Source organism: Stenella coeruleoalba (assembly GCF_951394435.1).
Source record: "Stenella coeruleoalba genome assembly, chromosome: 2".
NCBI lineage: Eukaryota > Metazoa > Chordata > Mammalia > Artiodactyla > Delphinidae > Stenella > Stenella coeruleoalba.
In genome coordinates this window covers 4,937,666-4,964,663 of record NC_137147.1, presented here as the reverse complement: position 1 = coordinate 4,964,663, position 26,998 = coordinate 4,937,666, and the positions used below count along the sequence as shown (strand labels likewise).

The following is a 26,998-nucleotide window of genomic DNA, read 5'->3' as shown; positions in this document are numbered from 1 at the left end:
GAGCTTTGCAGGAGTGAAGGGGACCGTGGATGGCTTAAACCCTGGCTCAGAGATTTTCTTAGACAGTCTGAGCAGAGTTCTGCTGTGGAACTGGGGGGCTGGAGTGAGGGGAGCAGATGCCCTCTCTCTTAGCTTGGCGAGGCCCAGGAGGCTGCCTTCGTGGCCTCCCACCTGCTTCTGGAGCTGGCGATCGTGAGGATTTGTGAAGCTGCCTTTTTGGGCTCAGGAGAGGTTGACCACTTGAATTCAAGTCTCTGCCTCACTCAAAATTTATGCCGAGACCTTCCGTACACTAGCACCGGAAGATGTGCTAAGCGACCTTATTCATTTGCTCGTCAAATATTTCTTGAGCGCTATCCTTCACCTGGAAAACTTCTCCTCACCCTTCAGCAATCCCTTAGGTGTCTCTACCTCACGGAAGCCCTCAGGGATTGCCCAGACTCATCAGGCCCCAGTTAGAAGCTCCCCATGGCGCCCAGAGCTCCTCTCTGCCCACACGTCTCACAGTGTTAAGTTGTATGTTTATCGGTGTAGTTCGCTAAGGTCTGTCTTCCCCAGCACATTGCGTGCTCGGTGAACCGGGGGTTATGTTGTTTTGCTCACCTGTGTATTCCCAGGGCCCAGTGCCGTAGGTACTCATAAAGATTGGATGAGATGAACGAAGACCAGGCACAGGGAAGACAGAGATGAACAAGAGGAGGGATACTTCATAGTCTGATTGTGGAGGTGGACAGACAGACAGAATTGCCTTGCTGGGCAGTGGATTTTCAGAGGAGGAAGCCTGCCTCCCCTGCGAGAGGGTCACGAAGGGGGAGGGGGTCTGCCATGTGGACGGCGTGGAAGAGGGCCCTCCAGGTGGGGGTCACATTCGCAGATAGCCCAGGAGACCTGGAGCAGTAGGGCTGGAGCAGGACTTCAGGGCACCATCTTCTGCATGTGATAAAGAGCTTGCCGAATGAAGGCTGGCTGGTCTTCATGCTGTGAGCCAGGGGCCCGAGTCCGGGGTGTGGTTCTTCCATAGGCCGGCTCTGTAGCCTGGGCCTCAGCTTCCTCATCTGTAAAATGGAGATGTCCATCCAGCCTTCCAGCTGGGGTTTAATAACTTCCCTCACGTCCCCTCGCAGCCTACCACGAGCCCTGTGCCCCTACCGCAAGGGGCCGGGGAGAGGACAGCTGCGTCTCTCCTCCCATTGTCCTTTGAGGAAACTGAGTCACTGCTGGCAATGCAGAGCCAGGGCCAGGCTGGGACTTCCGGCCACTTCTGATTCCCCTGCCCGGCCTCCCCTCTGGGGTCCCCTGGCCGTGACTTGCCCACATTCCAGCCCTGGAAGCAGCTGGACCTCCTTCCCAGCACCTACTAGCTGGAAGGTGTAGGCCCTTCTCTTGCATTCGAGCAGCCCCTGGGGCCCCCTGGCTGGCAGTGGTTGCCACCTGTTAAGCTCCCTACCCCTTTAGAGGAGAGTGGTGCAACTCGGCTCCCTCCCTGGCCAACCGGGGTGGGGGTGGGGTTGATGCTGTCAACTTGACCAGATCCTGCCGGAACCCAGAGTCAGCCCTCTGCACCTGGGAGGTCGGTCCCCGTGACAGGAGATGCACCGTCTCCAGACCTCAGGGGCTGGTGCCCGCAGCTTCATGGGCTTTGGGCTTGAAAGCTGTGCTTGACTTGAGTCCTAGCTCTGTTCCTCCTGCTGTGTGATCGAAGAGGGACACATTCCTCTCAGCCTCAGCTTGCTCTTCTGCAAAATGGGGACGAATATCCCTCCAGGCCAGGCAAGGCACAAGGATGGTTGGAGCAAGGGGCTTTTAGGGTGTGAGACACGGATGCATGGGGCGAAGGCCATTTCTTTGACAACATAGGTGGCACCAGGAACGCGGAGGTGGACAGGCGTCTCCCTCGTATCCGTACGTCTGGCTCAGCCAAGGGGGAGAAGTGAGGGCTTGAACTACCGCCAGGGGCTTGGGGTCTCAGAGGCCAGGCAGGCTGGGACAGCGGCAGCCCCGTAGGCTTCGTGGAGCCTCCGCTCTCCTCCTTTCCTGCAGGTCACGAGACCTCTGCCAATCACCTGGCATTCACGGTGATGGAGCTGTCGCGCCAGCCGGAGATCTTGGCGAGGTACGAGGAGGGGAGATGGGGGGCTCCCCTTGACGTTGGTGAAGGGGTTTATCTGATGTCTTATTCCTAGGGGACCACCTGCTCCCGTCTCCCACGGCTGAGCCCCCTCCAATGTGTCCTGCCTCCCTTCACCCCAGGGTCTTTGCGCATGCCGCTCCTACTTCTAGAAGCTCCTCTTCCTGCTTTTCTCCTGGAGAATTCCCCCTCGTCCTCCTCCCCCTTCCTCTTCCCCCTCCTCAGAGGCCTTCTTAGACCCCTGAAGCATCCACACTGTTTCCCCTCCTAGCCTCCCCCCAGCTCACAGATGCCTTTTCTCCTGGGACTGTTTGCTTTGAGTCTATTTCAGTCATGAAACCAGAAGCTCCAAGAGGGCAGGGCCGTGGCTCTTTCCCTCCCAAGATGTACTCAGGGCCTGGCCAGGGGCTGGCACTGAGGACTGAACAGAATTCCAAGCAAAGTGCTGAGGGAGCGCTTGTCTGCAGCTGGCAAGACAAAGGAGGGCATCGCTGGGGAGATGGCATTTGAGCTGGGCCATTGGTTTCCTTAAATACAAACAGTGTCCCTCAAGGACTGTGGCACAGATGGGCTGAGCTAAATGTAAGAGCGCTCTGCAAATACCGCCGACAGGCTTGGGGGTGGGACCTCCGTGGACATGGGGAAGGGTCCATCAGAGCAGCGGTTGTCATCACCAGCAGGAAAGGGCAGACTGAACGATTGCCTGAGAATATAACACCGTTGGCCCTTGAACGACAAGGGTTTGAACCGTGCGGGTCCACTTACACATGGATATTTTCCACTAAACACCTGCTACAGCACCACACGACCCGCAGTTGGTTGAATCCGTGGATGTGGAACCACGGCCACGGAGGGCCAACTGTAAAGTTATACTCGGATTTTTGACTGTGCAGAGGGTCGGTGCCCCAACTCCTGTGTTGTGCAAGGGTCAACTGTAGCTTATGGGTGTTTAAAAATACGTAATAGTATTTATTAAAAATTTGGAAAAAAGCAGAAAAGTTAAAATAATGATTATAATGATGAATCCACCTGTGTGTCCCCCCCCAGTGACAGTTCATGATTAATTACTGAATTTTGCCAAGTATATTAGCACAACATTGCCCCACAGTTTTGCAACCTCTTCCCAAGTTCTTTTTTTAATATTGTGTCTATGTGTATATATGTATATCATATATATATCATATATAATATCATATATATAATAAACTTTACCATTTAAACCATGTTCAAGTGTATAGTTCAGTGGCATTAAGTACATTCTCACTGTTGTGGACCCATCACCACCATCCTTCACCACCATCCATCCCCAGAACATTTCAGCATCCCAAACGGAAATCGTCCCTGTTAAACACTAACTCCTCACTCCCTGTCTCCCTCCAGCCCCTGGCAACCACCATTCAACTTCCTGTCTCCAGAAATCTGCCTCCTCCCGGGACCTCATATGAGCGGAATCATAGTGTATTTGTCCTTTTTGTTTGGCTTGTTTCACTCAGCATAATGTCCTCAAGGTTCATCCGTGTGGCAGCAAGTGGCAGGATGCCCTTCCCTTTTGAGTCTGAGTGATGTTCCCTTGTATGTATGGACCGCATCTTGTTTATCCATTCATGCATCAGTGGACACTGGGGTTGCTTCCACTTTTTGGCGATTGTGAATAGTGCTGCTGTGAACGTCGGTGTGTAAATATCTATTTGAGACCCATCTACCCAGAAGTGGGATTGCTGCATCACATGGTAGTTCTGTGTTTAACTTTTTTTTTTTTGCGGTATACGGGCCTCTCACTGCTGTGGCCTCTCCCCTTGCGGAGCACAGGCTCTGGACGCGCAGGCTCAGCGGTCGTGGCTCACGGGCCCAGCTGATCCGCGGCATGTGGGATCTTCCCGGACCGGGGCATGAACCCGTGTCCCCTGCATTAGCAGGCGGACTCTCAACCACTGCGCCACCAGGGAAGCCCTTTTGAGGAGCCTCCGTACCATTTTCTACGGCAGCTGCACCACTTTACAGCCCCGCCCGCCGTGCACAAGGGCTCTCATTTCTCCACACCCTCACCAGCCTTGTTATTTTCTGTCTTTTGACAAAAGACCCCATCATGGGTGGGAAGTGGTCCAGGTCCACCTGTACGGCTGCATATTATTCTGACGGTGCACGTCCTAAGGCTTGTACCTGCATCCCTGCATCGCTCCTTCTGCTGTTTCCAGCTGCTGTGAACCGGGCTGAAATAGGCATCTTTTTGCAAAGACCTTGTTCTGTGGTGGTTTGTTTCCCACAGCCGATTCCGAGCAGCACACACAGAGGGTGAATGTTTTAAGGGCCTGGAACGTGGTTCCCAGCTGCCCGGGCGTCTGCGTTTGGACTGGGAGGTTCTTTCAAGAACGGGGGCTGGGGAGCAGTGTGTGTAGCAGGGAAGCCCCAGGCCTCTCTCTTCACGCTTCCTCCCAGCCCGCCCTTCTTAAAACTAAGGTGGGGCATCTCTCCTTGGAGACGAACTTGTCTTTGTCTGACTGACAGGCTGCAGGCCGAGGTGGACGAGGTCATCGGTTCCAAGAGGCACCTTGACTGCGAGGACCTGGGGAGACTGCAGTACCTGTCCCAGGTGTGGGGATGGGGGAGAAGCTTCTGGGCAGAGGTGGGCGATTCATCGACCAGCCTGCTGCCTCCTTGAACCCTTTAGTACAGGGGTTCTTGAACGTCACTGCACCTGAGAATCCCCTGGGAGGTTAAAAAACTGCCCATGTCCAGGCTGCTCCAGACCAGTGATACTGAGTCGCTGGGGGCGGGACCCAGCACGGCTACGGTTTCCCAGGTGATTCCAGTATGGAAACCAGCCCAGTTAGTAAAACCCAGTTAGGCCTGGGTTCCACAAGCGTTAGGCTTCCCAGCTGGGGGCCAGGCTCAGCAGAATCCCCCTCCAACCCCCAGCACAGCACAGGAGGAGGCCTTCCTCGAGCTGCCAGAGTCCTCGGGATGGTGGGAGCCCTGGTTTAGAGGGAGGCCTGGCTCGGTCTCTGGTCTGGTCTGGTCTCTGGCACTGTGGCTTTGCACAACCCCTCCTCTGGGCCTTGGTTTCTCCTTCTGTCACATGAGGGGTTGGACACGCAGAAGAGGCTAACCTTGCAGGGGTCAGGGACCCAGTTTGGCCGTGGGCGCACATTCAGCACCGTGAAATGGAGCAGAGGCTCGGGACATGCTTCTGGCACTTTCCATGGGGTCTCCTGATGTCTCTCGTTATCTCCCCGTGTGGTGTCTGCAGGTCCTCAAAGAGTCGCTGAGGCTGTACCCGCCAGCGTGGGGCACCTTTCGTCTGTTGGAGGAGGAGACCTTGATCGATGGGATCCGAGTCCCCGGCAACACCCCGCTCCTGGTGCGTGGGGGCCCTGCCTGCCTGCCCCTAGCTGGTCAATTCGGGGCTGTCCGCTGAGGTCAGGGACTCCTCCAAAGTCCGTGGCCCCGTTATCCTCCCTGGCCTCCCCGTGCATTCTTGTTTGAGTCCTACCGTAACCCTGTGATGAATTTTCTCTCCCCACCCCACTGTCCAGTGTAAGATTACAGCGGGTGATTCTAAAAGGGAGGCGCCTCATTTACAGCTGAGGCTGCCGAGGCTCAGAGAGGTTAAGTTACTTTCCTGAGGTCACAGAGCCAGCAAGGGGCAGAATGGGACGTGCCCAGTTCCAGAGCTGGCCCACATTTGCCCCAGTTCCTTCTCTCTCCACGGCCCCTCCTCCCACTGAGGTTGACTTTCTCCCCTCCCCCATCCCGTTCTCCTTTACATTTTCTTCCTCTGGCTGTTTCCTCATTCATCCATTCATTCAGGCTCCATTCATGCACAGTGACCTCCCCAAACCCACCACCTGCCCCCAAAACTAGAATGTAACCACCTATGTAGGCATCATTCTCCTGATGCCCCCCAAAAGCTGTCACCCTCCTGGATTTTGTGCTTGCCATTCCCTCGCCTTCCTGTGTGCGCACGCCCACACGAGAATACGTCCTAGGACTTGCTTTGTGACTCAGTCCAATGTCCATTAAGATAGTGTAGATTTCCACGTGTGGCTGTAGGCCATCCGTTTTCACTGCTGCGTAATATTCTGCCGTGTGAGTTGCACTATTGCACATTGATTCCGGGGTCAACAGGCACTTGAGAGGGTCCCAGCTTGTTGCCATTATAAGCACAGCTGCCGCTGTCAGCTTTCCTGTCCTTGTGTCCTGATGCAATGTGCAGATGCGTTTTTTGGGTGTGCGCCCAGGAGTGGGAGGGCTGGGTTGTAGGACAGATGACTGATCAACTTTATAAACTAGGGACAAATTATTTTCCAAAGCGGCTTTGCCAGTTCAGACACTCCCTTGCGGTGTAAGAGAGAGTCTGTTCCTTGTCTGCCTCACCACTTAGTAGGGGCCAATTTCTTATTTTTTGCCAGTTCAGTAAGTGTAAGGGAAGTATTTTGCTGTGGTCTGGATGTGCACTTTCCCGACTACTGGTGAGGTTGGGCAGCCCTACCCTGTTTCTCCTCTTCTGTGAGGTGTTTGTTCATTTCCCTCTCTTGGGTCCTTTGTCTTTTCTTATTACTATGTAGAGTTGTCTTCACGAATTCACATGTTAATCTTTTATCAGGTAGATGTGTTGCAAATGTCATCTCTAGATAGTGGTTTGTTTTTAATGATCTGACGTTCTTAAATTTGTTAGTGGTTAGTTATCTTGTTTTGTCTTGTTTAAGAAATTCTTCCCTGCTTTGAAGTCAGAAGAGTATTCACTTACATTGTCTTCTACCGATTTTACACTTTTGAAAGTTAAGCTCCTATCTATCTGAAAATGATCTTGCGTATGGTGTGAGGTAAGGGTCTGTGTTTGCTGAGCCTACTATCGCAAAGCATCATGGACACAGTAGCTTAAAGAGCAGAAGTTTATTTTCCCATGGTCCTGGAGGCCAGAAGTTCAAGATTTAGGTGTCAGCGTGTTGGTTTCTTCTGAGGCCTCCCTCCTTGGCTTGCAGACAGCTATCTTCTCCCTCCATCTTACCTGGCCTCTTCTCTGTGTGTGTCTGTGTCCTAATCTCCTCTTCTTGTAAGAACACCAGTCATACTGGATTAGGGGCCCCGATGACCTCATTTTAACTTAATTACCTCTTGAAAGAGCCTATCTCCAAATACAGTCACATTCTGAAGTTAGGACTTCAACTTATGAATTTTAGGGGGATGCCGTTCAGCCCCAGACAGAACCTATGTTTATTTTTACATAGGAGAAAGACGTGCTCCAGTCGCACCTGTTGAGTCTCCCGTCCCCAGGGCTCTGTCAAGCCCTCTCCAGCACGTATCAAACCTTCATCCATGTGTGCTTCTTTTTTTTTTTTTCTTTTTTTGGCCACACCATGGATTTTAGTTCCAAGACCAGGGATCGAACCTGGGTCCTCGGCAGTGAGAGCGTGGAGTCCTAACCACTGGACCGCCAGGGAATTCCGTATCTGTACTTTTTATTTTTTTTTAAAACATCCTGCACCCATAATACCACCTGCCTTAACGACCATCTCTTCAGAACGCCCTTACATCTGGCAGGGAGAGGCCCTGGGGCTGACTCTCAACCAACGTGTGCAACTCCGTGGACCTTGAGTGGGCAGACCCAGGCTCTAATCCCGGCCCTGCTCCCTGCGGGCTGGGTCATCTCAGGGAAGACCCTGAACCTCCAGGCCTCAGTACCATCCTTGTAAGATGGGATAATGGTACCTGAGTCAACAGGATAATACAGGATAATGTACATCACGTGTCTGGCAAAAACCCCTGGCACATAGTAGGTGCCCTTTGCTGACCTTAGACCCCTCCTGGTCTTAGGCTCCCACTCAGCTCCAGGCCCCCCCTCCAGCCCTGGATGCCCTAGACTCTCACACAGAGAACCAGGGGCAGCACGGGCTTGGGGAGACACTTTGTGCAAAGGTCAGCACCCAGGGCCCAGTTACGGGGCATGAATGGCCCCTGGGGGCCGGGGCAGGGAGCACCAACTTCAATCAGGAGGCACCAGGTGTGCAGGTGAAAGGCTAGCGGGGGCTCTGCGGCTCCCCCACCCCCACCCCGCTGAAGCAAGCCTTGTGCTGAAGAGAAACTTTGAATAGTAACAGCTCTCGGGAATCTAGAGAAAGATGGCCTCGCAGCAGACCTGAGTTTGCATCTCATTTTGGCCGCTGACTTGCCAGGTGACTTCAGGCAAGTCATGAACCTCTGAGCCTCAGGTTCCTCATCTGTAAAATGGGGATAATTGTAGCTCCCCCCACAGGGTGAGGTCAAGCATGGGATGATGTAGCGTGCCCAGCTGGCTGGCAGCACGTTGGGCTGCCCCCTTTCTTCCTCTTAGAGACTTTTCAGGGGCCAGTGGAATTCCGCACTGGTCCAGATGGGCAGGTGGAGAGATGGCCAGGTGGAGAGATGGGTGGGGAGATGTGTGGGTGGGGAGATGGGCCGGTGGAGTAGAGCAAGGGTGGGGAGCGCGGGAGGGGGTACTCTGCTCCGAGTCTCCCCACTGGGTGACTGCAGCAGGTTGGGGAGGTTCGAGGGGACCCATCCTCGGAGCCAGAGACAAGCAGATCCTCTACCCGGCAGTTCAGCACCTATGTCATGGGGCGGATGGACACATACTTTGAGGACCCGCTGACTTTCAACCCAGATCGCTTCAGCCCCAAAGCACCCAAGTAAGTCTCTCTTCAAGCTGTCCGCAAGTGGAGACCTGGTGGGAGGTTGGTCCCAGCGGCCTCTGGTCTGAGCTGCCTGTGCTCACTGAGCCCACATAGCCTTCCAGATCACTGCGAGAGAGTTGTGAACCCCACTCTACCCACATTTACAAGGAGGAAATCACGGCTCAGAGAGGCTAGGTAACTTGCACAAAGACGAACAGCCAGGAAGGGGAAGAACCAAGGTTTGAGCCCAGCTCAGACTGGTTTTAAAGTCTGTGCTCATAACCAGTTCCTTATACTGGGAAGGCCTGTGACCTGGGCAAGTGACGGCATCCCTGCCCCCCCACACCTTGATGCTCCTATCTGAGAAATGGGAATACCAACGGCTCCCTCTAGAGGTGGCTGCGGGGGTGAATGGTTTCAAGTACTGAAGCAGTGGTGGGGAGGAGAGCCAGGCTCAGGGGACAGATGCCTGAGTCCAGACCCAGACTGCCCAGAGCTGGGCATGCGACCGGCTGAATAAGTGGAGTAAGTGACGTAGGACCTTGGGGGTGTTGCTTTGCCTCTCTGAGCCTCAGTTCCTCCATCTCTGAAATGGGAATAATAACAGCTCCTTCCGGAAGGCTCAAAGGAGGATAAAATGAGGCAATGCTGACCCAGAGCTTAGCCGAGTAAGCTGTTGATGTCTTTAGCATGTTCGAAAACCAGCCCTGGCCCAAAGCCGGTCATCTTGGCTTTGTCACGACTGTCGCGGGGCTGCCTCCTGACGCCTCTCTCCCCGCACGCAGGCCGAAGTTCACCTACTTCCCATTCTCCCTGGGACCCCGCTCCTGCATCGGGCAGCAGTTTGCTCAGGTAGGGGGCCAGCACTGGGGTTTCTGCCCAGAAGTGACTGCGGGGTGACGTCTTGTCCAGGAAGCATTTCAGAACCCTGCTCTGGGTCCCTGGGCTGGGGGCTGGGGGCTGGGGACCCAGGCAGCTGTGGCATTTGCTGTTCATTCCCTCATTCACACCACTGACCCCCCCACACCCCGCCCCTGCGCGCACAGATGGAGGTGAAGGTGGTCATGGCCAAGCTGCTGCAGAGGCTGGAGTTCCGGCTGGTGCCCGGGCAGCGATTCCGGCTGCTGGAGCAGGCCACGCTCAAGCCGCTGGACCCCGTGCTCTGCACCCTGCAGCCTCGGGGCTGGCAGCCCGCGCCCCCGCCCCCGCCCTGCTGAGGGGACCCGTGCAGGACCGGACTCCTCCGCCAGGGCCGCGCCCACGCTGTTCCCCTGCCCTCTTCCCCGGGAGTGCCCTCCACACTGGCTCCCAGCAGGCCCTCTGCGCACCGCCACCTGCTTCACAGCCCTGAGAGCTCTCCGTCCCCTGCTAACTCCGCTGCCCTTCCTGGACCAGAGCCTGCCATCTCCCAGCTGCCGCCCAGATGTGCTGTTGTCTCCCCCCACCTCTTTGCACAGGCCACGCCCTCTGCCAGACACCCTAACTCTTGCTCACTCCCTAAAGCCCTCTTCAGGTGTCACCTCCTCCAGGAAGCCCCCCTTGCCACCCCCCGGCTGGGCCAGGGGCTCCTCCTCTGTGCTCCCTTGGCCACCTGTGCTACCTCTAGCACCACACTGACCACACTGTATCATGAGTGTCCTTCGATGTGACCGACTGTCCTGCCAGGCTGTGAGTGCCTCAAGGGCAGAGTCTGCGTGTGATTCACCTCTGAGCCCCCTGTGCCCACCCAGGACCTGGCACAGAGTCGATGCTCAATAAATAAATGTGTTGACTGCATGAATGAACTGCCAGACCAGGCCGGGGCGCTCTGGCCTCCATTTTCTCATCTATAAAATGGGTGCCTTGTTGAGACTGATCTCCCTAAGGGCTGAGGCAGCTCTGGAAGTTGCCCCTGGAGATGCCCAGACAATGCCACGTCGGGAGAAGACGGCCCAGGTTCCCAGGAGGGCCCCATGTTATGTGCAAGGCCATGCTCCTGGGGGGTGAGGCTGCGACTGTGGGCAGTTTTGAGAGCTTGATTTGAGAGGGTTGGGGGCCCTGGGGCCTGTGTGGTCTAGTCTGCTCCCAACAAGGCCACTGACACTCCAGAGGGCCTCACATAGGATGGAGCCCCCAGGATCTCTCTTGAGGGCAGCTTGGTGGAGCTGAGTGTGGACGCCTGGCCTCACACCCACTGCACCTGTGCACCTGCTGGCACAGGGCTGCCCCTCCTGACCTGGGCAGAGGAGGCTGCTCGGGCCCAGGGGCTGAGACTGTAACCCTCGCGGTGGTGGGTGGGTGAGGAAGCCGTCCCTTCCTCCTCGAGGCTGAGGGGTGGCCAAGGGGCAGGAAGTACTGGACCCACCATGTCCTCTGGGCCTGTCCAAGGGAAAGGGCCTGTTTCTCCTTCAGCACTTGGGAGTTCGTCATCATGCAGGAACAGCTGGCCCACTGCCCGGGGTACGTGCGCCGGACAGGTCCCCCCACCATACCTGAGAGGGCACAGATCCGGACTGGCCCCTGCTGTACGTCAGCTCCTCAGCCCCTGCTGCAGTCTTGAACGACAGCTCCGAGGGGTCTTCCCAGTTAGCAGATGGGGAAACTGAGGCTCAGGGGAGGAAGTGGCATGCTCATCACAGGTGGGTGTTCTGCCCTAGGGTGGGGCTGCGTTCCCAGCCCAGGCTGGACATGGGGTCCCACGAGAGCAGTCGCATCTGAGCCTCTGGGCTGGGCATCTGGCCTCTGGGACGCCTCTGAAGCTGCAGGTTCCTTGCCGAGTGAGGGTCCTCCCACTCCCGCAACCCCAGACTGACCTGAGCACTTGGCTGGGCCCTGATCAAGCTACACTCCACCCTCTCTGTTCCCATCTCCCTGCCTTGGGGGTGGGGTGGGGAGGCCAGAACCTCCTGTAGCTCTGAGAAGGGTGTGTCTGGGCCAGCTGGATCAGGTCAGCTGGGCTGGAAACCTTTCCTTTTAAGCGCCCCCCCGCCCAGGAGACCTCAGTGTGCACAGGGCTGGGACCAACCCCCTGGGGCCCAGGCAAGATGGATGGGATTAAAACCAAGGTCCTGCAGCCAGACGTCCTGGGGTCAAATCCTACCCCATCTGTCACTGGTTACGGGGCTTCGCCCCCAGTTTCCCCATTTGTAAGGGAGGACAAATAACAGGCCCCGCATCCGAAGGTTTGTGGGAGAATTAAGAACGTTCTACGTGGACGGTGCTTAGCACAGAGCCTTTCAGCGTCAGTGCTGCACACTCAGCAGCTGTGAACTGCAACTGGCGGTGGCACCTTTATTGCTGTTACGTCCAGAGGAGGAGGCCGGGCAGTGCAGTTCCCGGAAAAGCCACACGGTGGCGCCCCGGCGCAACTCTCAGAACTGCGGGTCCGCCGCAGGCAGGGTGGGCGGTGCCTCCCCAACCCTCGGAGGGTCCGGAGGTCCGGAGGGGGAGGGACTCGAGGCGACGCAAGCCCAGCCTCCTGGAGGAGGGGTCAGGGCGAGAGGCGCGGGTGGTCTGGGGCATCCAATGACCACTGGGATGGGAGTAGGGAGGCGGGCATCACGGTCCCTATTTCACAGATGGGGCATTGAGGCATGGCGAGGGTCAGGCAGCTGGTGGGGCGGCAGGGGCACTGCCACGCGGGTGGGGGGGCAGCGATCACTCGGTGCTTCCCCCCCCACCTCTCCGGGCGGTGGGCCCGCGTGTGGTGGTGGGATGCCGGCAGACCCGCAGTGGGACGAGCCGGGCGGTCTGGACTCACCTGGAAGGGGCAGTTTTGGCAAGAAAAGTCCCGCGGTGGAGAAATGCCCAAAGATGAGTATGGCGTCAGGCTGTTTCCTGCTGCCTCACTAGGTCTCTCTGGTCCCCTCTGCCCTGCCGTTCCCTCCCTCAGGACCTCGGGCATTGATGGCCCTTTCCCAGCCCGCCCCCTCCTCTGTAAACCTGGACAAGGTGAGGTGGGGCTACAATCTCACTCCGGGCAGGAAGCTTCCAGCCTGCACACTCCCCCAAGTCCCCCGATCCCTCAGGTTTGAGCTGCTCTAACCCCTCCCCGGAAGTCACCTCCGGTGCCCTCGGCCCCAGGGGTCTGGAGGCTGGTGATGGGGGACCCTCAGGGTGGGGTGGGGAGGCTGGGGTGGGGAGTGGCCTCAGGAGCCTCGTCTGCTGGTGTGGAGATGAGAAGCTTGGCCCAGCCGTGGTCAGGTGGGAGGTTTTCTTCCTCTGTGCCCTGGGTGCTGGGACTGGAGGCTGGCTCTGGGGTTGCCTGGCGGCCCTGCTGGGCCTCAGTGGCGGCCAGCATGGGTGGGCAGAGGGCCACAACTAGTTGCCCTGCTGGGAAGGTTCTGGATGGGGCTCATCCCCTCCTGGTTGTCTTGGCCGAGTAGGTATGGTGTCCGCTACCCTCGTAGGTCCAGCCAGGCAGACCCCACAAGCACAGTGTGTGTGGGGTTCCCTGGGTGATCACGAGAGGGGCTGGCCACCTGGAGGTGACCTCAGGGGAGAGGCGAGAGGGGGCTCAAGTCAGGGGTTCGTTCTGCGTCGTACCCCCTCTGCGTGGACGCTTCCTCCCCTCTGAGGCGAGAATCCCGCATCTTCTGGTGGCTTCCTGAGAAGTATGTGGCCCAAAGGGGGGTCTTGAACCCCTAAATGCACGTCTGCCCAGACTTCACCCTGGGCTCCTCCAGACAGCCTTGGGCATCTCTGCTTGGACGTCCAAAAATAACCCCAGCCGGGGGAGGGGGCAGACACTGGGGTATTTCTGGCGGGCGACAGGAGACTTGCAGAGGAGGGACATTTCTCTGAATCGGGGTTGGGATGGGGACAGATGGTCTAGGGCTTTAAAAACACTCATTTCTCCCAGAGCATGGCTCTCCCACACTTTCTTCCCACTGGAGGAAACCATGGTCACCCTCCTGGTGTTGCCCACCTTAGGCAGCCTCTGCTGGTGGGCTAGCCCCAGCCAGCCAGGCCGAGTGGTCACACCCAGGGCGGGGGGCCTGAGGGTCACGGCAGAGGATGGGGCCAGAGGAGGCCCGGAGCCTCCCACTCTCGGCGGTCCCACAGGCAGCCTCCAGCTGGCCATGCCCAGGCCCCAGGCCTGCCCTGCAGGAGGCTTCATGGACCTCAAGGCGGTGCGGCCGGGTGGGAGGTGGGGAGTCCTGGAGCCTTTCATGCAGGAGCCCGGCCTCCCAGGTGGGGTGTGGAGGGTCCCAGGGCCAATGCCAGGCAGGCAGCGGCAGAGGGCTTGTCTCCCCTCCCCACTCCCGGTCCTTGGGCCCAGCTCCGCTGGTTCAGCTTTTGGGGGGCAGAGGGGGTGATGCAGCCGTGGCAGAGCCCCTGCATCCCCAGCCTGGGGGCAGGGCCCTTCGGGCGGCCCTGGCATCCTGGCTGAGGAGGAATCCGTGATGGTGGCGTTGGCCAGCCCCGGGCCCAGCTGTACTGTGACCCCGGGCCCCTTTCTACAGACAGGGCCCCGAGAGGTGGGGCCTCACTGTCTCTGGGGGGCCTCGCCCCTGCTGTGAGCCCAGGAGCCTGAGGAGGAGGCCCAGAGTCTCCCCAGCAGCTCTGCGTCCCCTGGGCCACCCACCCCTCGCACACACCAAATGACGGCGGCTCCTTGGCCTGCGCCCAGAGGTGAGGGGTTGCCCCAAGGAACCCAGGAGCTGCCCACACCCTCACACCCCAGGGATACCCAGTGCAGTTGACGGGCCTCTCAGGCTTCTTTCTTGGCCGGGAGCCTGGAGGCCACCAGGCAGCCATCAGTTTAGGGTGCCCGGGCTGGGTGGGGGTGCCCCGGGTGTGGGAAACCAGCTCCCAGAGCTGCACTGGAGTGTGTGTGTGTGTGTGTGTGTAAGCCCTATGTATGTGTGAGCCCATGGGTGCGTGTGTGAGCCCCACAAGTGTGTGTCCATTTGTGTCTCTCCATATATCTCTGTGTCTGGGTCTCCCTGTCTCTGTGTATCTCTGTGTCTCGCATGTGAGGCTGTGCATACGGGTCTCAGCGTCCGTGTCTGCGTGTCTCAGGCTGCGTGCGTCTGGGTGTGTGTCTGCCGTGACCTGAGCTGTTAAAGGAGGTGTCTGTTTTAAGCTAAGGAGGTGGATACACCTGGTGTTCGGCCCTGGCTGTGCATCGCACACCCCATCCTAACCCCGACAGGTCAGGTGGTCCGCCCAAGGCCACACACCCAGGGGACGCAGGTCCATCCAACGGGGACATCCTCTGTCCTTCTTCAAGTCATGGTCACCAAGGCCCCAGGTGAGGCTCCTTGTTTGAAACGTTTCTGCCTCTATTTATGGGGCGGAGAGCCCAGGAAGATGGGGTGTCCAGCAGGGAGGAGGTGCCGGAACCCCTGAGACCCAGCTGGGGTCTGTGTGAATGTGGGGAGAGCAGGTGCCCGCAGGAAGCAGGGCGTCCACCTTGACCCCGCCAGGCTCCCATGCCCTCCCACCTCTGATCAGGCCAGCCTGACCCTCCCTCCCTCCTGGGTCACTTTGCTCCCAGCATCGGTGCTGGTTGGCTGAGCAGTGGGAACTCAGGGGCTGAGGGGGAGCGAGTGGGGTGTGGGAGGTCGCTAAGCGCACGGTCCCCAGACGAGTGGTCACTGCGAGGCTCGTGGTCGTCCTCCCCTGTGAAGCGGGACATGGCTTCCCCTGAGACCGCACGATGTTGGGGAGGGCCCGGGAGGGTCCCCAGCTCAGAGCAAACCCAGGAAATGTGCACCTCCTACCCCCTGTTCCCTTCCAAGCACCCCGACTCTGGCCAGCTGCAAAGCTCACAGGAGCAGCCCGCCCGCCCCCTCACCCTGTCTCCCTCCGCATCCATCCCTGCGGCACCCCGAGCTCTTCCCCGGAGCTTCTCCTCCACCTTGAACCTGACCCTGGGCGTCCAGGTGTCCGGCTGCCCGTCCAGGTGTCAGCCTGCTCCTCCCTGACCGCCTCCGCTCGCCCTGCGCCCTGCCCTGCCCTTCCTCCGCCACCCCCCATGTGCCCGAGAGCCCCCCAGGAGGCTGCGCCCACGTTCCCCCCAGGCCCCGGCAGCCACTGCCCATCACGGATGCCCACCGGGTGGCTGAAATGACATCACACGCTTGTGAGCTAAGACCATGCCAGGTCTCGGTGCCCGTGACAGGGACACGACAGGTGCCCTCGGCTGGGCAGTCAGGGCTGCAGGATAGCCTGGGAGGGGCCAGAGGGCGCAGGTGCACAGGTACCCGCCCCCCAAGTCCACACGCACATACATGCTCACACACACACACACATTCCCCTACACTCGTGTACACGCTCCCATGCACGCAGGTGCACACACACACACACACTGTCACACACACGCTCATGAACACACACGCAGTGGGCTCAGGGGCAGAAGAATCGAGTTGTTTTTTCCTCAATACATGTTCCCACACTAAAGAAAACAGGAAGGGACTTGGGGCCAGGGACAGGAAGAGGAAGTGGCCTGCACACAGGGAGCCGGCTCCAGCCGGGTGGGACTCAGGGGCAGACAGACGGCTGCCGGGTGGGGAGGTGGAGTGTGCCCATAGGGGGTCTACGCCCCGGTGCTGGTCCTGTCTGAGGGCCCCACAGGCGTCACCTCTCACGTATCCAGTTGAGAAACCAAGGCAGGGGTGGCTCGTCCCAGTCCCCAGGGAGGGCAGGCGGAGCTGGCCCTGGACCCAGGCTCATCTGATATCACGCTCCCCCAGCCCTGGTCCTGCAGCCCCACCTGGAAGTGGCCACGGTGGAGTCCTCTGCCTGCAAGTCCAGGTGCCTTGGTGGGGCTCTTTCTGCAGCCACGCTGCTCGTCCAGCACTGGGCACACCCGTGGTACCTGGCCTGGCCTCTGTGGTCTCGGGGGGCACCCTGAGGTGGGTTCCACAGTGTGCTCCTCTGGGGGCCCAGCCCAGGGAGCCCCAAGCACATGCTGCCGGAGATGACACACACATGATGGGGCCATCAGCCCAGCCTGCGAGGCCCCGCGGGGCCATGTGTGCCTTATGGCAAGGGCTCTGTGGGGTTCTCCCTGCCCCCAAGCCTGGCCCAGGCCTGGGTGCACGAGGTTCTCATAAATGCTCCACCCTTGTGGCGATGGAGGCACAGAGAGGGGCCATGACCTGCCCAAGGACACACAGCGAGACAGGTCTGAACCCTCTCATGCCCTCCCGCTGCAGCTCCAGGGGGAAAGTAAGGTGGAGGCCTGGGCACGTGGGTCCCACCTGGTTCCAGCCCCTCAGTAGAGATACAGCTGCCACCTGTGGTGCTCCAGCTGCAGCGTTATCTCGTTAGTCCTCCAGACCCAGTGGGAGAGACTCCTCCCCACTCTGCAGGTAGGGGGCGCCCAGAAGAGCTGCTTCTCTCCTTGCTGACCTGCCTCCTTTCTTTCCTGCGTGCCCTCCCAAGGCACAGGGCAGCTAGGTTTCCACTCACGCCTAGAATCCCAGTCCTGGGATCACATCTAGCTGGTGCAGAAGGAGGGGGAGGATTTCTGGGTTGCAGTGGCTGGGGGTTTAGGGCTCCAGAGACAGATCCAGTCCTTCTTTGTCTTTTTCTCACTTAAAATAAAAATCTCAGTTAGGAGAGACCCAGGATGACCAGCAGTCCTTGTTTGCCTGAGACTCAGGGTTCCCAGGATGCATGAGGACTTTCAGGGCTAGAACAGGGAAATGTCCAGGGAAACCAGGACAAGTCACTCTAAAGGGACTCCAAAGCCATTTAATCTAATTCCACCTGATGCTTGAACTCTCCACTGTGTCCTCACCCAGTAGCTGTCCAGCCCTGCTTACATACCTCCAGTGACAGTGAGCTCATTACTGTTCATAACAGCAAGAGCCAACCAAGAGGTAGACACAGCCAGGACCAGCCACTGACCACAGTGAGGTCAGAATTTGCAGAGCAGAGTGCAGGGTCCTCTGACCTGCCTTTAGGGGCAGTCAGAAAAGGCTTCCCAGAGAAGGAGACTGGGGAGGAGGACGGGGAATTCCTAACCAAGGGAACCCACAGGCAAAGGCCAAGAGGCCTAGAACCATCTCACATGGATTGAATTCCTTTGCTGTTCTCTCTGACAGCTGGTGTGGCTCTACAGCCCTCCCACGACCCCGTCTCTGGAAAGGAGCCCCTCCTGCCTCTACTCCCCAGGTCTCCAGGCTAGGAAAGGTCTCATTGCCAATGGAAGAGCTGCTAGATGCCTTGGAATACCATTCCACCCCCCTCTCATTTTTCTGAGGCTCGTGGACCCTTCACCACCAGCATCTGCCCCCTGTTCCAGGAATCCTGCCCTGGCTTCCCCAGCCCTGTATGCCTCCCCTTTCACAAGCATCAACCTTCTTCTCTCCTTGGGGTCACTACTATCTCCAGCCCCTGCCAGGGTCCCTTGTCACTCTCCAGTTGAGCTTTCCCACTTTTCACCTTTGCACCTGCTGGTCTCTCTTCCTGGAATGTCCTTTCTTCCCCTGAAAAAACTTTCTCATTCCTCAAAGATGTAACTCAAATGCCAACTCTTCCAGGAAGCCCTCCAGTATTTCTCTGATTGGGGTTGATACCAGCCTTCTCTTTAAGTCACCGTACTCCCTCTGTGCTCTGCGTGCAGAACAAGGTAGACCTCGAGCCTGGGCGGGCTCGAGCCCTGGGACTGGCACTGAGCCCTGGGAACTCAGCCCAGAGCCCTCCACTTGCCTCACTGCCCTGGTCTCTGGCCTGGGTCCCTGTGGGGACTCAGGAGCGGGACTGGGTTGGCTCTTAGGCAAGCACACAGCAAGTGCATACTAAGTGCTTGCTGAGGTGTGTTCTCTCAACTGATATTTCCTGACCACCCCCTCTGTGCCAGACACAGGGTCACATGGCTGCCCTTGGGGGGTCCATCTCCATTCCCCGCCCCCCCAGCACACATGGAGCAGTTAGAACCCAGGAGGCGGAGGTGCCCCTGAGTGTGGATGGCTCCCATCTGCCAAACAAAGGCGAGGGGCACACCTTACAGTCGCCTTGGAGACAGACAGCCCGGCTCCAGAGCCCAGCTCCGGTCACACCCCTAACTGGCTTTGGGTAGGTCACTTAAGCCCTTCTGTGACATGGAGAACATAGGGGAGGCCGCCCCAGGGATCTGAGAGCAAGGACAAGGGTGGTAGCTCTCAGCACGACCCCGGCACCAGGCACATGTGCTCCAGGGTGGTATCACTCCTTGTCCTCCTTCTCTAACGCCCCTAAGTTCCCCTCACTGCGTAGGTGGGACCAGTCCCAGGGACAGAACTTGCAGGCATTCTGGGGTCCCAGGCTGGGGCGGGGGTCTCGCAGCCTGACCAAGCACCTCGGGGTGCAGTGGTTTCTTGGGCAACATTCTGAGGCTGCCGGAGAGGCCCAGGCAGGGGAGGGCAGTGCCCAGATTTATCCACCAATCCCGCCGGCTCCTGGCCCTGGAGCGCGTTCTTATCTGCCTGACCCAGCATGGGGGGCGGGGGTAGCCAGGGCTGCCGGGGCAGGACACTGTCTGGGGACTGGAGGCCGAGCAGGGCCGGCAGCCGCGAGCCCCACCAGGTGGGTGACAGCCACCGAGGGCCCTGAGCGTCCCAGCGGGCCGTGGCGGGCTGCCCGCCCATCTCCTGCACCATGTCGGACGGCGAGGGCCCCTCGGCCGGTGAGTGGCAGCGCTATATTTACCCACTGCTGCTCTGGTTGCAGCGCCAAGGCCACTGGTCAGCGAGGGCGCTGGGCCCCCCACAGGCTGCAGGCAGCTGTGGGGCTGGACCCCCTTCCTCTGGGCCTGATGTCTGGGGGGCTGGCTCCTGGAGGGGGGTGAGAGACTTTCAAAGCTCACTGTGCCTCACACGCCCACCCACCCCCCTCCTCTTGCCCGGCTTCCCAACGGGGCTAGAGCAGGAAGCTGTTTCTGCTGCAAACCCTCCCGGCTTTCAGCGGGGCGTCTGGAGCGACCCACGGTGCAGCAGGGGCCCTGGCTGCGGCTGGACCCTGGGTGGGCTCAGGGTGCCGGCCTCTGGAATCACGTGCAAACGAGTGTGCGTGGACATTTCCCTGTCATCAGGGGGAAGGGGGAGTCCACAGCATCCATCAGACTCCCCCGCGGTCTGAGACCTCCAGGAAGTTCTGAGCTTCTGGTCTGACAGCACAAAGCAGACCCCCCCGTGGGCCCCCAAATCCTCTAGGTTGGAAATGGCCAGGGACACAGGCAGGCGGAGGGGTGGTCTGACACTGGAGTCTACCCACATGTCCTCTGCTCTGCCCGGGGTGAGGGGCTATGGTGGGGACTGGCTGCCCATGTCCCTGGCTGGCGGCCCCTGGCTCCGTCCAGCTGAAGACAAGCTCTGATGTGGACGTCATCCTGAACCTGCCTCAGGTGGGGCAGGGGCTGGGAATATACTGGGGACTCTGGAGTCAGGCTGCCCAGGTTCAAGTTCCAGTCCCTTCACTTCCAAGTTGGGTGACCTTGGGCAAGTGGCTTGACTGCTCTGAGCCTCAGCGTCCCCAGGTGAGAAGGGAGACAGTGGTAACAGTACGTAACCCACAGGGGGTCGTCAACATTGAACGTGATGACGCATGAAAGCGTCTGCAGGTGTGTAGTGAGCGCTTAGCAGTGTCTTCGTGGAAACAGCAAGTGGGGGTCCCGGGCCGGTGCACAGAAGCCCATGGGCCTGTGCATCCCTGCCCGGCCCCCTCCAGCCAAGTCTGGCCGCCTAAGCCGCTGCGTGCCTGTAGGTCATGGATTCCTTCTCCGTCAAACGTTGCTGTGGGGAATCTCGGGCAGGTCAGGCTGTCCCGGAGGGCCTCAGGGTGCCCTGTGGGCAACAGCGGTGTGTGCCCACTCTGCCTGGTGTCGGATGGACAGTTCCAGCGCCTGGGCCTGGCTGAGTCAGATGTGGAACAGAGGGTGTGTGTATGTGTGTTGGGGAGGGGGACACCAACAAAACTGGCCTGACCTCTCCCTCTTCTGCTGGGCGCCAGTGGCGCTGGCTGCCAGGAATTGTCCGCTGAGCCAGCATGGTGGGGGAAGTGCAGACAGCCCTTTCTGGCTGGCTCTGCCCACACCTGACGCAAACCCGGAATAGCTCTCTGCCTCCACCAGGGACACAGCGCTGCTTTTAGCAGCTTGTAAAACCACCCTGCTGTGGGGATGGGTATTTCAGGAAGCCCAGGACAATATTAGCCCTTTGGGGCGATGGAGTGGGTACCGAGTGTGTGTGTGTGTGTGTGTGTGTGTGTGTGGCCTGGAGGCTGGGAGGAGACAGCCTTCACTGTCGGGTCTGGGAGAAGGTCAGCTGGTGGGCAGCATCCTTGCTCTGCCCATCCTGCCTGGGTGGGCTTCTCTGGGTGAGGTCAGTGCCTGGCTTCCTGCCTACAAAATACCGTGTGATGGTCTTTGGTCTCTGATGTGCTGGGCTTGGGATCACACCTGGTTGGCAGGAGTAAAGACAGAGACTGTGTGCAGAGACATATGTTTGTTTATGGTGAGGGGGGAGCGCTCCTAGAGTCTGTTGTCTGAAATTCAAGTCTTTCTTGGATTCCTACTGTGCAGCAGTGATTGGGCCCAGGAGGCTGCTGTGAAATATTTCCACCTATTCTCAGTATCCAGTCTCTGCGTCTGTGTAGACAGGGGGAAATTTCTCAGCTCTCTGGCCACGACCTGTGTGACCTTGGGCAGATTACTCAAGGGTGCTGTGCCTCAGTTTCCTCATCCGTTAAATGGGGACAATAATAGACGTTAGCTCTTCAAGTTCCAGGGAGGATTAAGTGACAGAAAGCATGTAACACACTGAACATAATGCCAGGCTTGTTGTTAGCAGTCATAGCTGTTGTTTTTATTATTCAACCAGTAAATGAGCTGCGACCCAGAAAGGAAAATGAAGGGACCAAACTGTCTGCTGTGTACTGGCCATTGTGGACACTCTGTTTAATCCCAGGAGGGGGGTGGCATGAACTCCACTGTATAACTAAGGAAACTGAAACTCAGAGAGGCAGACAGACTTGTGCAAGTTCACCCAGCTTTGAACCCAGCTTCCTGGACCCTGTTTGTGCAGAACCCAGATCAGATGCCCCTTCCAGGAAGTCCCACCCTGCTTACCTGGGGGGTGGGGAAGCTAGCCATCTTGCAGGTATTTCTGGCTCTCCTGTGAGCAATGGCCCTTCTCATTGGGAGACAGCTAGCTCAACATTTCTCCAATGTTACAGGCTCCAATTATTTCCAATAATTTGCAGCCTGTAAAAAAAGAAAAGGTGGTACCTTGTTAGAGCGCCAGGAAAATTCCGCAGCGCGGAGCGCAGTGGCAGGTAGTCCGCTCTGGGATTTATGGCCCTGTGCCTGGACAAGGGAGCCTGGAGGCTAAGGTTACCGGGAGTCAGCATCATATTTATAGCAGGGACTCGCCTGCAACGAGAACTGCCAGCCTGTAACCATGTCCAGTGAAGGTGCTTCCCTTACAGTCGCCTGGCTTCCAGGCCTGGCTCTGCCCCTTAGCAAGGTGGCGGGCTGGACAGGTCACTTCCTCACTGAGGCTCGGCTTCCTCATCTGTAAAGTGGGGCCTTGCCGCATCCCTCACTGGCCCTGAGACTTACACAGTGTCTGTAAGTGCTGGCACCTGCCGGGGTAGAGGGGCTCCTTATACCCTGGGTCTGCTGACTGTCTTTTCCTGCCTTTGACCTTGTGGTGACTTTGACCTCTTGACAGAACTCCACAGGAAGAGAATCCAACCTCCGTGCTGTCAGTTCCTCCCATGTTTGGGAGAGTTTCCAGCAAAGCAAGTTTATGATTCCAAGCACCGAGGAATAGGCCGTTGTATTCTCAGCAGAGCACCTGAATGCAGGTCCATCAGAGCCTGGGGTTTGAATCCCTGCTCTGCCATTCCCTGGCTCTGTGGTCTTAGGCAAGTCACTTAACCTCTCTGGGGCTCAGTGACAGGTGGACACTTGCCCTTTCCCGAGGCTGTGGTGAGGATGGACGCCCCTAACCTGAGTAAGGGCTCAGCCAGCAGAGTGACCTCCTTTCTCCTCCTGTAAAACCTTCTTCCACCAACACCACTGCCCACTCCATCCCCCCGACCCCGGGGACTGCAGTCACATTGTTTGTACAGTTGGAAGTGGTTTTTCTGGGGAGAGGGGGGCTGGTGGCTGACATCGGGGTGGTCTACCCCTTTCTCACTCAACTCCTGGCATCCCAGAGCCAGAGACAGCCTACCCCAGCCTCCTGCCCCCAGACCTCGTGGTGGGCCCCCCGCCAGTCTGCAGAACAGCGTCCACCTCCCTCCAAGGTGTGGGCTGGGTTCTGCTCTCCTTTATGGTTACCGACCGACCTCTGGGCCTGGGTCTGGGGCGAGCATCTCTGTGAGGAGATAAAAGCAAAACGCTTTAATTATTATTTATTTAATAATTATTAATTATTTAGGCCCCACTCTTGGAGAGGAAGCGTCTTCCCCTGGGAGAAGCAGGCTTGGCCCCTGGGCCTCAGCATTTCTCTATGTGGCTCCCCTCCTGGCAGTGAGGGCTGTCCCCGACCCCAGACAGCAACTGGGTTCCATTTTCACCTCTTGGCTGGGAGCCAGGGAAACCTCAAGTCGGGGAGGTGCCTGGATCACTTCCATGTGGGGGGGTGAAAGGTCAGGAGAGAGACTCTGGGGGCCAGGAGGCCCGGGAGGAGGCTGGTGAAATGGTCCTGAGCAGAGAGGGTGAGGCCCACTGGGGGGTGGGGGGAGAACGGGAGGATGGGGCAGCTGCTGGGGCAGGACAGGCCGAGGCCCGATGCCGCCTCCCCACCAGGACGGTCCAGAGGACAGAGGGCTCATCCGTCAGGGACTCGGGGTACAGTGGGATGACCTGGCAAAGCCCCAGGTGTCGGTCCGCACAGCATGTTGGAGTCGATGGAGAATGGCTTCCTGGGTCAGGCACACCTGTCCCCCCCGGACACAGGCAGGTCTCTGCCCCCCCTGGACACAGGCAGGTCTTTGCCCTCTGAACTTCGGCCGGCTCAGCTGTAAGTGCGGGTGACACCAAGGCCTAGGGCGCGTCATGGGGGTTAGATGAGATGTCGCCTTCAGACTCCCGTGAACCGCGGGCCGGGAGAGGTATGGGTGGCAGCTGGTGGTCCTCAGGAATGAACCTTCAGACTGTGGCCATAGGTGGTCCAGGTACCTGTGCTAGTGACGGCAGGAAGGGCTTAAGCTGAGAAGCATCAGACCTGGTGCAGGAGGCTGGGGTCAGGGGCGGCTCGGGACCCTCCAGACAGCGCCCCGTTTCCACCACTCTCGGTTCCCACGCGTCACAGTTCACTCCAAGTCCACACTCCCTACCCGTGGATCCCCATGTTATGGAGGGGGAAACTGAGGCCCAAGAGAAAGAGAGATTGGCTCAGGGTCAGCGGCTAGAGAGTGATGAGCCCGGACTTGATTCCCTGACACAGGCCTCTCGGCACCTGTGCTCGGGCTTCAGCCCTTCACTCTTCCCGCTCAAAGCCGGCCCGTCATCCAGGCTGGTGGGGCCCTACCTTCTCCAGGGACCCTTCCCTGGAGTCTGCAGCCCCAGGGGCCCTGCACTCGTGGAGGGTGCCCCCCCACCCCACCCCACCATCTGCCCGTCTTGCTCAGAAACAGCTTGACTGGTGCCAACCTGGACACCCCTGTACCGCTCACAGGATACTGGGCGTTGGACGATGTGTTGGGGGTTCGTTGCTGTGTGACCCAGAACAAGCCTCCTGCCCTTTCTGGTCCCAGAGGGGGTTTTTTAATTTGCATCCACCCCGGTAGAATCCTACAGGTGAGCACAGAGCTCTGCACATGTGTCCTGTGTTCAGACATCAGGCAGGGCTCAGGGGCCCCGGCTCTACCCGTGAACCTCTGAGTAGCAGATGAAGAAATCTACGCGGCTCCAGTCCCAGCTCCAGTGTCTGAAGCCCCCTCGGGGGCTTTTACGCTTAGGACAAGAAATACAGTTTAGAAGCTGCTAGGAATTCAAGCAGGAAATCAAAGTTACCCTCTTCTGTTTTTTGTTTTGCTTTTGTTTTTTTTTTTTTTGCCCGTGCCGCACAGCATGCTGGATCTTAGTTTCTTAACCAGGGATGGAACCCGTGACCCCTGCAGTGGAAGTGCTGAGCCCTAACCACTGGACCACCAGGGAATTCCACCCCCACCCCACTTCTGTTCCTTTAAAGTATTGGGTCCATTCTAACTGACCTTTCTTGAGAGAGCGGGATACATTTTAAATATTTTAAATTATATTTTTTAAATGACACAAAGCTGTGGGTGTCTGCAAACGTTTATCAGCTTTTTTCTTGAAACTATGCAGGCAAAATAACATACAGAAACTGGCGGCTGAGATGGGCCAAAGCTATCTGCTATCATCCATATTTATTGATTTCCAGTTTTTGCATTGATCAAAACAGCCCCTTTTGGTTTGCCCTGTTACTCAGGACAGGCTCAGTATACTGTGAAAAAAACAAATCTCAGTGGCTTAAAGCAACAAAAGTGTATTCCTCGCTCATGCAAAGTCTGTTGCAGGTCTGAGTAACTCTCCAGGGCAGGTCGCCTGCATGATGACTCAGTGGGTGTGACGCCTCCACAGGGACCCAGCTCCCCTTCTCACGAGGCAGGTGACAGGAGGGGCTGAGACATCACACCGGCAATTAAATGCTTCTGCCCAGAAGTGATCGATATCATCACTACCAGCATTTCATCGGCTAAAACAAGTCCTGTAGACACACCTAATGGCATGAGGGCAGGGTACAGGCCCCCGTTAGGGAACAGATTAGGAATGTCTTCCCCGCCCCCTTAACTTTTTCTCCCAATTGACTCTTTGGAAAGTAATCCATTTTAATGATGAAATGTTTGGAGCGTATTGTACGTGCTGTGGTCAGCAAGCCTCTGAAATGTGAATCACGAGTCCTTCTGATATGCAAATCCCAAAACCAAGGGCAAGATTTTTCAAAACGTGTTCTCTCCCACAGATGTGAACCTGAGTTGAAAAGCCCCAAAATTAATTTCTGAAAGACGTGGTCACAACACCAGCGAGGAAAACAAAAGCAAGAGAAAAGTTTGCTGCTTATGGTCCCAAAGCTCTCTCGATTTATCATTTGCTCAGGCACAAAGGAGGGAGCTGGGATGAACAGTTCATGAGCCAGTTTAATCACTGAGATCAACAGATGAAAAAAATAGGACGTGCGTTTAGAAGGAAATGGTTATGCAAATATATTGGGAAAAAAAAAAAACTGTGAGTCTGTACCTCCTTCTTCTCGTACAGACACTGTTTCCTCGATTGTACGACGTCACCAAATAAATCCTGCAGCGTCAGTTTTGTTACAGGCTTTCCTACCTGACTTTTAATAGTATATAACTAAACAAATTTCAATAAGAATGCACAGCCTAACAGGGCTGTGGCAATGGACGACACACGTTGTTTTGTGTAACAAGGTCAGACCTGGTTTAAAAATAATGTTTGCAGGGACTGGAGGTGGTCTCCGAGCCCTGCCCCAAGAGTCGATGATGTCACCCAAATTGCAAGACTTAAAACTGGAATTTGGGGATACTGGGCTCCGTGTTGGGGCACAAACCTTCCTGCAGTTCTGGGCCCCGTATTTCAACATCTAAGCCAAACCGTTTAAAGAACTCTCTACCAGCTTAAAACACATTTCTAGGAATCCCACCTCATTTATTTCGGGTGGAAAAACACATCAGAGCACTGGTGCAGTTGCCGAAAACACCCCTCCTGCCACTTCTTGCTGAAGGGATGAGCTGGCGGTCTGAGTGGACACCCTGATTCAGAGTGTTTGTCGTAAGCATGTCCTCCGTGCACATATCCTGCTGGGCCCTGCAGTGTGAGGGGAGAGCTGGGTCTCCTCCTGCAGACTTGCCTTCACCAAGCCACATCAGTTTCCTCCTCTACAGGGTTAACAGACTTAAGTTATGAGAGCACTAAATAAGACTGTATACAGTAGGCACTAAATAAATGCTCTCTCCCCTTTTCCTAGGTCCTTTCGCATACCTGATTCAGCATGACTCTCCTTATACTGTAACCCTATGTGGTAAACACTGTTTTTCCATTTTACAGATGAGCAAACTGAGGTTTAGAGACACTGAGTGACTTACCCCAGAGCACACAGTGGGGGAGGTGGGACCAGGATGCAGGTGTGCTGGCCCCAACCTGGGTCTCCTCTTTTGCACCAAGCAGCCTTGGAGGAGGGCCGGGAGAGCTTCAGTCCTTCCCAAGGAAGGCCAGTGGGTCAGGGAGCAGGCTTGGGAGAGGGCTTTTATGAGAGCCAAG

General features: G+C 57.5%; 1 protein-coding gene across 1 annotated transcript in view; it reads left to right on the top strand.

Annotated features, from left to right (window-relative positions):
* Positions 1–10,134, top strand: part of CYP46A1 (cytochrome P450 family 46 subfamily A member 1) — a 33,743-nt gene extending 23,609 nt beyond the window's left edge. The window contains exons 10-15 of the mRNA XM_079913797.1: positions 2,041–2,113; positions 4,634–4,718; positions 5,376–5,486; positions 8,705–8,793; positions 9,564–9,630; positions 9,825–10,134. Of these exons, the coding sequence (XP_079769923.1) occupies positions 2,041–2,113; positions 4,634–4,718; positions 5,376–5,486; positions 8,705–8,793; positions 9,564–9,630; positions 9,825–9,995 (596 nt within the window). The 3' untranslated portion in view covers positions 9,996–10,134. The remainder of the gene's footprint in view (positions 1–2,040; positions 2,114–4,633; positions 4,719–5,375; positions 5,487–8,704; positions 8,794–9,563; positions 9,631–9,824) is intronic.
* Positions 10,135–26,998: the final 16,864 nt, after the last annotated feature.